The 14,074-nt window shown below is 48.1% G+C and overlaps 1 protein-coding gene across 1 annotated transcript; it reads left to right on the top strand.

Moving 5' to 3' along the window:
- Window positions 1–5,190: 5,190 nt before the first annotated feature.
- On the top strand, window positions 5,191–13,109 carry OTP (orthopedia homeobox). Its single transcript, XM_054578266.1, has 3 exons — window positions 5,191–5,227; window positions 6,484–6,893; window positions 12,579–13,109. The coding sequence occupies exons 1-3, from the start codon at window positions 5,191–5,193 to the stop codon at window positions 13,107–13,109; spliced, it is 978 nt and encodes a 325-aa protein (XP_054434241.1).
- The last annotated feature ends 965 nt before the right edge of the window (window positions 13,110–14,074 follow it).

Here is a 14,074-nt window from a genome sequence, read left to right as displayed (position 1 = left end):
GCAGGCAATAGACACACACGGTTCACACAAGCGCGCACGCCAAGTACACACGTCACGCACACGCCGTCCCCGCTCCCTGCGCTTAAAAAAAAAATGCCTGGAGTGTGGGCCCTTGGCTTTTTAGTTCTCAGGTTGGGGAGCTGGGCTCCAGTAGGCAAGGAGTTTATGCGGCCGCAGACTCCTGCGGCGACAATAACGGGACAGCCCTGGTTGAGAACAGCTCGGGGTCCCTGCGCTCCCGGGCCAGGGAGGCCTGGAGAGAACGCACGTTTTAGCTGAGCGCAGTCTTTTGGCTGGAGGTTAAAGGCGCTTACTCAGTCCTGGAGAATCACCGTCAGAAGGCGAGCGGAGGGGGCTTTAGCACTGGCCGGCCAGAAGCACTCAGCCCCAAGCCTCTTTGACTATGGTCTGTTTAGCTGGGAACCTCGAGAGTTGTTTTTGTTTTTGTTTTTTTAAGGCAGAGAAGTGTGGAAGCGCCTGTCACCCCTGCCCGGAGACTTAGCTGCCCTCCCAGATCTCCTTCCTTCCACTCACTTCCCCAAATGAACCATACATTAAACAGTACCAAAGTCTAAAGTGCACCGCTGACACTTGTCCGGGAGGGGGGTAAGGCGGTGAGAGTGGGGAGTGAGAGAGCCTCGGTTCTGGCACCGGAGGGAAGAGATGGGCAAAAGTACTCACCATTGTTTCAAACGCAGTGAACTTGAGAGCTCCCTGGTCCCCCCGCCCCCCGCCCCGCCCGCCTCTAATATTTGTCCCCACTCTTTATTCTTTGAGGTTCTAAAGTAGGCCTGAAGAACGCGATCTGATTTACATTGCGTTTGGGTTATTGCATATCTGGAAAAGTAAACAGGAGTGTTCAAGTCACTTGATTTGTTTTCTGTAAGCAAATAATACCCAAAAGCATGGCTGTAATTTACCTCGAATTAAAATTGATTCTTTTCATCAGGCAAGAAAATAGGAAAATGTGAGATCGTTAATTATTGAGGGAGGCGCTGCTCATTAAAGGGAACAATGTTACAATTCAGCATTTAATAGCAGGAATGTGAATAATAACGCGCCATATTTCAGCCCACTGTCTGCAAAGAAAGGAGAGCAGTTTACAAACAACCCAGGCAGCCCAAAGTTACATTTAATAAACACTCTAGGTCTCTGTAAGTGGAAAAAGCAATTAGGGTGCTGGGCACAGTACCCAATTCTTCAAGAGCACCCAGTATATATTTTTATTCTGTCTATCTCTATGACTCTACAAAGGATTCACAATAAATGCAGAAATACAATGGGTGGGGGGAGATAAGAAGTACAAACATAACCAGCATATATCCATCATTAAGACACTTGCTGGCTGGATCTCCCACCTCATCCCACCTACCCATCCAGTCACACCATATTTCTAAATCTTGCTCTGGACCAGGGTGGCAAAGGAGGAGAAGAGACACTGATTTTGTTGTTGCTGTTCTTGTAGTTTACATAATCAGCCATCAGGTGTTTTAAATATATATGTACACACACACACACACACACACACACCCCATCTCCCAGAAAGCCAGCTTCTCTCAAAACTACAAAGTTGTCTGGCTAGGTCTGGGAGCAGCACAGAGGGAGTGGGAGCGGGTTCCTTGGCCTTTAAATGCTCTTTGTGCTTCGTTAAAAAGGAGAAGGGGAGAAAAGAAGAAAGAAAAAAATGATTTCCCTGTGCATCGCCCCTTGGCAGGCTCTTGTACAAAATTCAATCTCTATTTTTTATGAGAAGTAAACTGTCTAAATAAATTTTATTAGGGGCAACCAATATATTTTCTGGTAGTTCCCTTTGTTCCACTTCTACGTGTGTGTAACAATCTAAAACCTATTTATTGAGGAAAAATCACTGGATCCGTCATAGAAAATCCTTTTACTTTGCTTTGAAGTGATTTCTGAAGACATTATTGTCATTCTGAAGATTTGGGGGTCATTGCGCTAAAATCTCGCCTTGTTAGGGACTTCAGTTCCCATGATCATGTGGGAAATGCCTTAAATTATCAATAGCAATGGGCCTGACCGGCACTTTCCCGGCTGCCCCAGGAACGTGGGAAGATGACGAGGAATAAAACTCTGGTAAATACATCTCAGGCCCTGCCCAGGTGGATTCAGACGTTGGCCAAAAGGAGCTGCCGAGAAGAAAGTCGACGCAGGGGCGAGCATTTTGCATCCACACTATTGTCATTTTCCTCGCCACGCCTGCTGCCAGCAGGCTCCAGGCTCCCGGCTCCAGCTTGTGCCCTCCCCACCTCGACGCCCCCACAACGCCGTCCTTACCCCTCCCACTCTCAAATTTCCTTCTTTTTTCCCCTTTCCTTTATTTAGCCCCCCAAGCCCCCGCCCCATGCGTATGCTCTGAAGTCTTGGAAAAAATGATTTAGTTTGTTTATACTGCTATAAAAATCAAGACCAATAGAAAAGTCATAAAATGAAGCGGGCTATCAATCACGCCGCAACATTGTTATTCAGCGGTTACTAACAGAGATGGATAATCCTTTGATTTCGTCCCATTGTTATTACTCTGATGTGTCTTCACATTAACTATTACACATTTATTTATCGACCTGAAAAATACAACAAAACAGAATATACGAGCTGTGCGCGCGGGAGGACGCGGCACGGCTGGTAGCTGTTCTGGGGATGGCTGTAGCATGAGGACACGAACGCTTGTGTGCACACCGGTGTGGACCGGGGCCGTTCTCATCCCTTGTCTTGGCCTCTCCTCCCTCCCTCCAGACAGGGTGCAGAGCCCCCGCAGTGCGGGTCGCCGCAGGACTGCCTGTTTGGAAAAGCGGGGTGCCTCTCTCCGGGCCCCTGTATTCCTCCTACATTTCACCGCACCTCCGCCCCTGCGCTCCGGTCTTGGATACCCCGCAAGCCCCATCCCGGTGGGCACAAATCCCCTAGAGTCCGCGGAAGCGTGCAGCCAGGCGCACACTCGAAAGCCACGTTCCGGGCGCTCGCCGCCCTGCCCCGGGCCTGTATCCCGCCTCCTGCCGCGTGCGCCCCGCGCTATAGCATCTAGATTTCGAGTTTTATTTGGGGAAGGGAACGATTTTATTGCAGGAACTCTATTTGCTTTAGGTCTAGATACTTTCCTTCCAAGCAAACCCTTTCTCGAAAGTACGTGAGGCACTTGTCGAACAGCCTCCCGGCCCTCAAACACGCCGCTGCCGGGACTCTTCCACGCTGCAGCCCGCGGTTCCGACGCTTCAGTCCCACAGAGGCCGCCTTGGCAGCAGCTGCAGCGGCTACAGAAGTTCGGCCAGGCCCGGAGCTTCGGGGGAAATGGTTTCCTCAGCTCGGAGGGAGCCGGCGTGGCTGATGTCCGGCACTCACACGTGTGTGTGTGTGCACGTGTGCGGGAGCGCACGTGTGTGCATGGGAGGAGGGAAATGGGCTGCAGGAGAAAAGGAGGTGGAAGCAAAACTGCCCCAGAGTTCTTATTGCCTTCTCCTTTGTCTCCTTGCTCCGTCCCTGTCACACACACAGCTAAGGGCGCGCGCGCGCACGCACACACACAATTCCTCTAGCATCTGCTCTCAGGCAGCATTTCCAATGTTTTGTGTAAGTCAATTGGACAGCGAACAAAAAAAGCCATTTGCTCGGTATTATTTAAAACAGACTTCATAGGGCCACCCTTTTGTGGAAGCTTTATTTGCACTAAATGAATAATCTTAATTGCATCACTCTCGAATTAAAAATCAATGCTAATCAAGTTGAGAGTAGTAAATATCAGTTTTCATTGTGCCTGGGTAGAGGACATTTTTCTTGTGTTGCAAATAAAAATACAAGTCAAATAACTTTAAAAGGGCATTATGTTCTGCTACAAATACAATTGAAACGGATTGTTTAGGAACAGATCAGAAATGGTACAGAATTTTGCACTTAATTTCCTCAGTTATCATTTACAATAAGAACCTCTGGGCTTGACAGCCAAGTCTAAACAGTAGTAAATTAGTACAAATTTATACTGATTTTACTCTAATAATCGTAATAAAAGCTTATAGATTTGGCACTAATTACATAAATGCCTAATGATCTTGAAAATTACTCTGGTTAGAAATATATTACTAATCTAAACTTTGTTGTTGGCTGGCTCTGAAAAATCAGAACATTAGAAATGGTTCGCTTCACTTGTGCAAAGCACTTTAAATTGTTCAAGTAGTTTAACATATTCAAGAGGAAAATAAAGAGCATTTAACTTTATTTACAGTCATAAGCAGAGTTGAGAGCCCTGCAGAACTCAGAAACTTTGACCAAAAGAGCGGGTTGCGGGCTAGGAAGCAAGCGCGCACCCCGCAGAGGAGAGGGAGCCGGGAGGGAAGGGTGTACGTAGAGTGCAGGAGTCCACAATGTGCTCGGGCCCTGGAAGCTCCGGGGAAGTCGACTCCTTTTTTGCGCTCTAGGCCTGCCGAAGGGCTGGGACTGGAAAGGCCCGGGGTCCCAGCTAGGGCGTCTGGACCTTAGGCCCGGGCCTGCTGGGTGGCAGCCAAATCTGCGAGAGGCCTGGAGGCCGCGGTGTGCCCTTGTGTTCCAGGTTGGCAGGGCAGAGCCGCCGGAGGCTGGCCGGTGTCGCCCAGAGCGCGAGGGCGGGGGAGGCTCTCGGGTCACGCGCGAGTCATGCCCAGACTCGGTCTCCGGCCTTGCCTCTGCCTCGGCAAGATCCTAGCTCAAGGCGACAGAGCTGCGCCTTTAGAGCGGGCAGGGCGGGACTAGGAGAAGGAAAGGCGTTCCTGGAAAAATCGCGGGGAAACACTAACGCAGGCCGGACCTGGAAGCCCAGCGCGAGGCCGAGGTGGCCGCCGCTGCTTTAGCAGCTGCTCGGGGCTGGAGTCTCCAGGGCTGCCACTGCCGCCTCCTCCGGGCGGGCGCGGGCGGGCGGGCGGGCGGAGTGGGGGACTCTCCGGGCTCTGACATTTGCAGGCTGCCCTCCTGATTGGTCCCCTCACCGAGCTGCTCACGGGTTCATTCAACTGTTAAGCACCTCCCCGTCTCTCTAAAGGACATTATAATGCAAGAAGCCCCCTTTTTAACCACAAACCGAATTTTCTTTCATTTAGGTGATCTATATATATCTATATCGTATAGCTTATAGCTTATATCTATTTTAAATAACTTAAAGCAGCTAAAATTTTGGGGGGAACAGCTTTCGCCCTGGAGCGGTGCGCGATGCTGTCTCACGCCGACCTCCTGGACGCCAGACTAGGTGAGTGCGCGCCTCTTGCCGGGGCAGCCAGGAGAAGCCGGGGCAGGAAATTGTCAATTTGTTCCTTATTTTACCTTAATGCGCCCTAAATGGACTAATTTCTTTAAAAGTAATTGTGCTGCATTAAAGTTTAATTTGATTTAACAACGTCTTTTTAAAAAAAATCTATGGAATATGTAGATCGGAAAGAGGAGTTGGGAAATGTTACTTTTTGTTTTTCCAATTTTTTTCTTACCCTCTCTTCCTTATTTTGATTTTTTGAAAGGCGATCCACGCCGTGATAATTTCTTTGGAGATGTTCTTCTTTCTCTTTTATTTCTTTCTGTTTGCTTTGATTTGGTATTTCTTTCTCCTTTTTTCTCTCTCTTTTTCTCTCTCCCCACTACCTTTTTCTCCCCTCCTGGTCTAAGTGTGGTTGAATTTGTAAAAATATGACATGAAGGAGAAGCCACTGCAATGGAAGGATTTGCTAAGTGTGCTCATTGAGAAAAGAGAAAAGTCAAATTCATCCTCACAGGCATCGTTGCCTGCAAAAGACTCAGCATTGCCAATGGCTGAGGGGAATGCGCCTTTTATTTTTCCAGAAAGAGAAGCTGAATTCCCTGAAGTTTGATCCACTGCTATGCCTATAGAGTTTACTTGAGTTTCTTTAATGCAGACTGGGTTTCCGGTTTGGGAATCTTTGGTGATGGATGTGACTCCATTTTCCAAACACTTTCTCTGATTTGAGGGGGAGGCGGAGCTGATTTGGGTTGATTTCGGGGGGTGGAAGGCTTGGGGACTTATTCATCTTCGGAAAGTGAGAGGGAATCGGCTCAGGGCCGGAGGTAGAGTTTGTCAGGCTGCCTAAGCGCACGCAGGTGGGGCAGCAACCTAGGAATTGTTTAATTTTCGTTGTTTTCCTTTCCTTCCTTTTTCCCTTTCGGATTTGCTCGTAGGTTCCTGGGGCGCCAGGTTATGGTTCATGAAAGGGACTCCGGGGCACGTTTCATTGCCGGGACTGGGAGTGTTTCGTTGAGGGCCAGATGAGAGCATGTGCTGCCGTCCGGAGCCAGTTGCGCAAAGAGGGGAAAGGGCCGGGAGATGGGATCCCTGCCTGGCTGTCCAAATCCTGGGGAGCCCAGCCGAGCATCTTGGGAGTTTCTTCCTTAGGACGAACATGGGCGCAGAGGGGGCTGCAGGAGAATCGCGCGAGGAGGACAATCCCTCCTGGCATCGCTAGGAAGGTAGTGACCACGATCTCCTTGCCTTCTCAGGTATGAAAGATGCCGCCGAGCTTCTGGGCCACCGGGAGGCGGTGAAGTGTAGGCTGGGCGTGGGGGGCTCCGACCCCGGGGGTCATCCGGGGGACCTAGCGCCCAACTCCGACCCAGTCGAGGGAGCCACTCTACTGCCTGGGGAGGACATCACCACTGTGGGTTCCACGCCGGCCTCGCTGGCGGTGAGCGCAAAGGACCCGGACAAGCAGCCGGGGCCCCAGGGCGGCCCGAACCCGAGCCAAGCCGGCCAGCAGCAGGGCCAACAGAAGCAGAAGCGCCACCGGACGCGCTTCACTCCGGCGCAGCTCAACGAATTGGAGAGGAGCTTCGCCAAGACTCACTACCCCGACATCTTCATGCGCGAGGAGTTGGCTCTGCGTATAGGGCTCACAGAGTCCCGAGTGCAGGTACGCGGGGCGTGGGCGCCGGGGCAGAAGACAGGGAGCAGGCTGGAGGATTTGGGTAAAGGACGCGGGGTCTTTCATTCTTCGGGGATACTGAGCTCCGCTTCGGCAACCTTTGCTCCTTTGCCCTGAAACTGGTCCCGATCGCCAATGGACAGGCAGGGCCTCAATCTCCCACCAGTATAACCACATCCCAGCAGAAACTCCTCAAAAGCGAAGCAGGTATTGTTCGACTGCTAGGTCGCCTCCTTCCTCCTGAGAAGGGAACCTCCGAGTCTCCCACCTCTGCGTCTCTCAGGCGACTAAGCCGAGCGCGCGCTCCACTTCAGCTTGCTTTAGTGACAAGTATTTCATTACTTTCTAATGAGTTTGTGTTAAGGCCTGGATAAGTGGGGGAGTGTAACAGTTGTATAGAAAACATGAAAAGGGGGGAAAAATAAAGCGTAAAGAGCACTTTTTAAAAAAGATTCACACCTAGGTTCCCCCGTCCTTTATTCTCCCGAATAGCACTATCCCGACGCTCTCAGGCAAAATACCCCTAGCTTTGATGCTTTCAAAGGATTTGAACTTTGGTGGTCAACCAATGCTCTGGGGGGTAGCTGCAGCAACCCTCCACAGCCTGTGAGACTTGGTTTAACCCTAAGGAAACGGGAGGGGGGGGGGAAGTGCGGGGAAATGAAGGCTTTCTATTTTGGATATCAGATCTGAGGACAGAACATTTAAGGCAGGAAAGATTGACAGACAGTAGACAAAATAATTACTGACCCTTGTTCTTGCCCAACCATCCTCCAAGTTGTAAATTGTATGTAACAGAAAATCACATCGACAACTTTTCTGACGGTGGGAAAATAAAAGCATAAACCTAATGAATCTCATTCCCCCCAAACCCCGCTTTTTAAAAGAATGACAATGATGTACCAAATATTTTATGGCCAGGTGCTGTAAGCGAAATTCCAAGACGCACACTTAATCATGAGCTATCCGCGGTGCTGAAAAAAAAACCCCTTTCTTGTCCTGGACGTGGTATTTTGTGTCCGTTAATCCTGGGCGTCAACCTCAGCTCTAGATTCTTTTACAAATTAAGTTTAAAGATCTCAGTTTCTTTACATTTGATCTAAGAAGAGACAAAGGTGTCCATAATCAAAATGTTAAGTATTTCTGTCTCCACTGGGCATTTTAAAGATAGTATAACCTGTAAAACTACTTTGTGCTTCTGTTCTAAATAGTCAGCAAATGAATGTTATTAGGTACTTAAAGTGGTCAAATTAATAAAATAATGTTCAGGTATAACATAGATTAACATTTTAAGTCAATATAAGTCTGGGTGGTTTCCTTAGTGAATTCTGGAAGCCCTGAACCATAGGCTATTGATATTGAGCCAAAAGAATGTTAATTGCATTGTGCAGATACATATTACCAATGCTCTTAAAAATTTGATTTTACTCACTTCTCTTTTTAAATCTGGAGTTCAAACGTTAAAGGAAATATATAATTTCAGCAATTCTATTACTGCAAATGATAACATGATCTTGTTAAAATCTTGTAGGTTCAAATTCATAAACTTGCTTTTTGTTCTTCAAGAGAAATACTATCTAATAATTATTATTTTAAAGAGTAAAGTGCTGTTGCTTAACATAGGCATATTGGTAATTAGTTTAAATTAAAATAGAGCTTAGAATCACAAATAAAATATAATTGGACAACTGATTTTATGGAAAAAGAAAATAAGGTCTATTTAAACGTTATTAGATATTCCAAAGGTTAATGGCAGTGAGTCTTTTAATAGAAAAAGTTGTAAATGAAATAAAATATAAACTATGTAATAGAAACAGTTGTTTTCAAAAAGTACACAAAAGAATAATCAAGAAGAAAGAGACAAAGTACTTTAATTGTGCTAGCATAATGTTCAACCAAAGATAATAGCTTGAGGCTGCTGATAGGAACAATTTAATAGAATAGCAATTTCAATATTTTTAAAAATAATGTCCCATAGTTTAAAAAGTAATCAGATCACCATAACCTTTTTAATTAACATTTCAAAATGATTAACATTATGTAATGTAATGCAAAAATAATTTATGGAAAATGTATTTACTTCACAATTCACTGTACCATTGCTCCTTGACCAAATCCAAATTAAATAGTAATTGGTTTATGTTCTTATATGATGAGTACTTCATAGTTTTCTTTATAGTTAACAGATTGTCACACATTCTTTTCAGTACGTGGGCCACTGCACTGATTAAAAATGATCCAAACATTTATTGCAATTGTATGTTTTTAAGCATGCTTTCTAGTTCTAGACTAAATGATCCAGCATATTTATTTTTATCTATAACTGGTATATATCATACTTTTAAGTATTTATTAAAGCACCTCTACCCAAATGGAGGCCAATTCCGTGTCTGATATTGCTCCCCTTTTCTGGCTAGTATAATAAAACCATTCCTTTTATAGCATGCCATTATTAGAAACCAATTTCAGAATTATTTATAACCTGGAATGGCTTATTAAGCAGCAATGCGAGAATCATGCAAATTACGCGATCAAATGCAATATAATAAGCATAATCATTAGTCTCTAGCACGGATTAATTAACTTTCAATATTTTATTTACATAAAAACCAAATCAGTGAAATAACTTCTGCACAGTCAGGCTTGCCTTTCAATATTTTATAGGAACAAAAATAATGTGCTGTAATTCCATTGACCGTGTCCCCCAGAATGGCCCTGTCACCTGCCACATCTTAATAGGAGGACAAGCTGAGAGTATTTTCTAGTTTTCTAATGGAATGAGAAATTGCATTTTCTTCCTCTCCCAGCACTATTAAAGTGTAATGAATTCGGCCCAGAGTTCACGGCTGGCTGATCGAAATGAACCTGAGATCTAGGCTTTAATACAGCTCCCCAGATTTCCTCCCAAATCTTCACATTAATCATTTGCTGGATTCCAATGAGATCTTCATAAAGCCTTTGCTTCGAAAGGGGAAAAAGTAATATTCTCTCCTCCCTCTCTTTCTTTATTTCTGAGCCATTTATAAGTGGGGAATTAAACGGGCTATATATTTTAAAATACATTTACAGTATGTCTATATTACTGTAACAGCAGATACCACAAAAGTGGATTTTTAAATTCCAACCTCCATTAGATTCTCACTGTTGTATTAAGCATTTTCTGAGAAGAGCTGCATTTCAAACTGAGTACAAAGTTGGCCCGTGGCTGGGGTTAATATATTTTCTGGAGTTGTCATCTGTGCATTCTCAAAATCTCCCTTAGGTTTTGCCTGCATTTTAATCCGTCATGCTCTAGTTTTCAAGTGGAAACATTCACATTTTAAAAACATATGCATCATAGCTTGGAACGGAGGTGCTCAGACCCCATGAAGATTTTTTTACCCAACCCTAGTAAGCCATGAAACATAAAAAATTTTGTAGCCATCATTTGACTACTAACCCTCAAACATAATTGAGCACGATTTTTCGATTATTCCTACAATATTTAGTTCTTTAACAGATGTTCTTTTATGCCTGGGCCTGAGATTCAGAAACCTTGCTGGAGGGTGTGTTTTCTACTGAAATTCTAGCGGGCAATCCCTGACTCTTCTTTCTTCTGTTCTCCCCACTCCTCACGCAAGTCAGCCACCTTCATCCTCTGCTGTCTGCCCCAAACTTTCAAACATTTTGGGACTCACTGACACTAGGTGTTAGAAACCAGTCTTCAAATTATATATCTTTCAAAATATATCCGGGTGCAGAGTGTGAGGTGTGGGGAACTTTTCAGCACAGACACGGTCCCTCTCTAGGGTTCCAACCGATTTACCTCCCCCAATCCCACCTTGGATGGGTAACACAAAGCGATGTGTGATCGCTGTACTTTCCTTGGCTTCTGAGGGTTACCCTCTGCCGAGGGCCTCTATCAGCTCAATTTGCCAGAGGCCGCCTTGATCCCAGTCACTACCCTGGCCCTGCTGCCTCATTAATTCTCTATACCACCAGATCAAGGGGTTTTAGCAGAGAAGGGACCTGGGGTCTTTACCCAATCTGGACACTGGTGTAAACAGAAACATGGGAAATGGGGTAGAAACCAGAGAAATATAAAATGGTGGTACGGATATGTTAGAACAGGCGACGGCCGGCCCAAAGGCGGGCAGAATTCTAGATTGCAAACTGCTGGTCACACTGGTAAGCATACAGCGTGTCTCCCCTTGAGGGGTGTGAACGCAGTGCTGTGCATAGCTGGCTTATTGAGAAGGGGGTCAGGTACGGTCCAGGCTCAGGATACTTCAGCTTGCAGAATAAACACTAAAGAGCTTGGATTAATGGATGAATAATCTTTTGGCCACAAATATGGTGGTCAAATTGCATTGGCCAAATTCTAAGAGGAAACGCAATCAGTATCTGAGCTGTGTTCCACATCATTTATATTTATGCACAGTAAACCTCCAACTGACTAGATATTAAACTGCATGACTGCCAAGTAGGCATGCTGGCTATTTTTTTAAAAAAAGATCAAATTAAAATATGGGAGATGAGAGGTTATCTTGGTCAGGCAGTTTACTTGATATCTTTCAGGGTGAAAGGCTCCTTACCCTGTGGTAGTGAATTTGACATCCATAGGCAAATTTGTCTGGTAAGGTTTGAAATTCCAGGCTCATGGTTAAGAAAGAATGAGTAGGAGGCTTATTTTCATGTGGAGTTTATTTTATCAAACACATCTCCTTTAAAAAAGACATAGATTTGTCTAGCAAAATTAAATTTGACTCTTAACTAGTGTGAGCTTTAAACTTGACCTTCTTTAATTTGTAGTGGTCAGAATATTTGTTTTTCGTTTATAGTTGGTGGGGAGAGGCAGTTTGAAGGAACTGGAGGTCTTGTTATTTGGGATCCTCAGTAAGTTCCTGAAAAGGATACACTCGGAGGCCCTGGGTCTCCAGGCTCAGGTAGCAGGTTCGAGCACAGCCGCACAGCCCAGATAAAGGTGCCTTTAAAGGGGTTGTGAACGAAGCACAGAGACTTGTGTCAGTACTGCCTGAAAGTCACGGTGGCAACCCAAACAACACTGTAGCTCAGTGGCGCTCGCTTTCCCACACGAATCACTATATTAACCTCTCCGCTCTGTCATCCGTGGCGTTAGGGTTTTTCCTTTGTCTTTCGATTTTGAAACTGGCTATGTCACGCAGGGCCCTTCATCAATTTCCAAATTTCCAGCGTTTCTGAAAATTCTATACCCCATCAGTGTTATAAGGTACGCTATTAAGCCACATGGGTACACGTGTTTATCTTCATTTGTACACCTGTGGATCGAGCCTTGACACATGCCTGCCTGCAGACCTGTGCATCTAAGCCGTGCACCGAATGCGCCAGCATGCAGGGGCGTGTGAACACAGCACACACGGTTTATGTTTGCACTGTGCGTAAGCGTCCCTGTACGATCACTTAGGTCTAAGGGAGCAGGTGGGTGGTGCACCTTGCACCTTGGTGGGTGGTGCAAGGGGCGCCAGATGACTGGAGCTGTTGGAAAACTAGAGTCTCGAGCTGGGAGTTGGGGCCTGTCGGATCTACGGCACTGGTTCTGCCTGGGGCGGAGCGGGTATATCTTGGGCGGGTTTCTCGGACTCAAGCCCTCGCCCTTTGCGGCGGCCGGGGCCCTAATAGCGCCCCGTCTACCTCTTTCCCTGTCCGCTCCAGGTCTGGTTCCAGAACCGGCGCGCTAAGTGGAAGAAGCGCAAGAAGACCACCAATGTGTTCCGCGCGCCCGGCACGCTGCTGCCCACCCCTGGCCTGCCTCAGTTTCCCTCAGCCGCTGCCGCCGCTGCCGCCGCCATGGGCGACAGCCTTTGCTCGTTCCACGCCAACGACACCCGCTGGGCGGCGGCCGCCATGCCGGGTGTGTCACAGCTGCCGCTGCCGCCGGCGCTGGGCAGGCAGCAAGCTATGGCGCAGTCGCTGTCCCAGTGCAGCCTGGCGGCGGGGCCGCCGCCCAACTCCATGGGCCTGTCCAACAGCCTGGCCGGCTCCAACGGCGCGGGGCTGCAGTCGCACCTCTACCAGCCCGCCTTCCCCGGCATGGTGCCCGCCTCCCTCCCCGGCCCCAGCAACGTCTCTGGCTCGCCCCAGCTCTGCAGCTCCCCGGACAGCAGCGACGTGTGGCGGGGCACGAGTATCGCCTCCCTTCGCCGCAAGGCGCTAGAGCACACAGTCTCCATGAGCTTCACTTAATGCCGCCGCGCCCGGCCCGCTCCGTCCCCGGCACCGCCCCGAGGCCCCTCGGGCGCGCGCCCGGGGCCCCCTCACCGCCCGGGCCCCTGCCTGCGTGCCCTGCCCCGCCCCGCCTCCGCCACTTCTCGTTCGGTCCTCTCCTCTTCCACTCTCTCGGTCTCACCCCAAACTCCAGCACACCAGGCCTCTCCTCCGCCTGATTCCGCTCGCTCCAGCCTCCCCTTCCCCCTACGCCCTCGCCCCCTCGCACCTTGTCTCCCAACGCCTCCCTCCGCCGCATCTCTAGCGCCTCATCGCCCTTCCCCTGCTACACCGGCCTCCCCGCTTGCACTAGCCGTGCTCGCGCCCTCCCCCCCGGCCTTCCGACTGGCGGCTTCCCCACCCGCACCTTCAACGCGACGCCCAGGACCCCCTCGCCCGCCTCCTTCCCTTCAGTCCCGTCTTTCCCCGCGTCACGTGTCCCTCCTCCCGCGCCCCGCAAACGCCTCCTTCCCACCATTTTACTTACCAGGGAGTCGACTCAGGATCTGAAATCAAACACCAATGGACTGGTTTGTGGGCAGAAACACACACACACTCGCACTCTCGCTCACGCTCAGACACTACACGCACACGCGCGCGCACACACAGCGCACCGAAGTCACACACGGACGTGTTCAAGGGACAGCACAATGTTAGGGACTTTTGTCTTAAAGGAGGACAAGCACCTGCTACCAACCGCCTCATCGAGGGCCCAACAGACAATAGTTTGGTTTACCCTTGCATTCCTTCTCCAAACTCCTCTTTGTTTACTCTTCCTCCATCCTACCCTTGCCCCACCCACCCAGCCACATCCATGGAACCCTCTATTGGCTTACAAAAAAAAAAAAAAATTGTTTTTATTTTATCGTACTTTTATTTTCTTAAGCACAACTGTGTGAGGGTACTGAAGGGAAAGCTTCTCAGGATGAACGTGCCGGTGGATT

This window comes from Pteronotus mesoamericanus, unplaced genomic scaffold (assembly GCF_021234165.1).
Source record: "Pteronotus mesoamericanus isolate MK-2021 breed Mesoamerican mustached bat unplaced genomic scaffold, CSHL_Meso_final contig_50, whole genome shotgun sequence".
Classification (NCBI taxonomy): Eukaryota; Metazoa; Chordata; class Mammalia; order Chiroptera; family Mormoopidae; genus Pteronotus; species Pteronotus mesoamericanus.
This window is presented reverse-complemented; position numbering and strand designations above follow the sequence as displayed.

Excerpts from the sequence above, each read along its gene's own strand:
- OTP (XM_054578266.1), top strand. The coding sequence starts at position 5,191 with ATGCTGTCTCACGCCGACCTCCTGGACGCCAGACTAG. Across the intron at positions 5,228-6,483 it reads CCTCCTGGACGCCAGACTAG|GTATGAAAGATGCCGCCGAG; the intron begins GTGAGTGCGCGC and ends TTGCCTTCTCAG. Across the intron at positions 6,894-12,578 it reads TCACAGAGTCCCGAGTGCAG|GTCTGGTTCCAGAACCGGCG; the intron begins GTACGCGGGGCG and ends TGTCCGCTCCAG.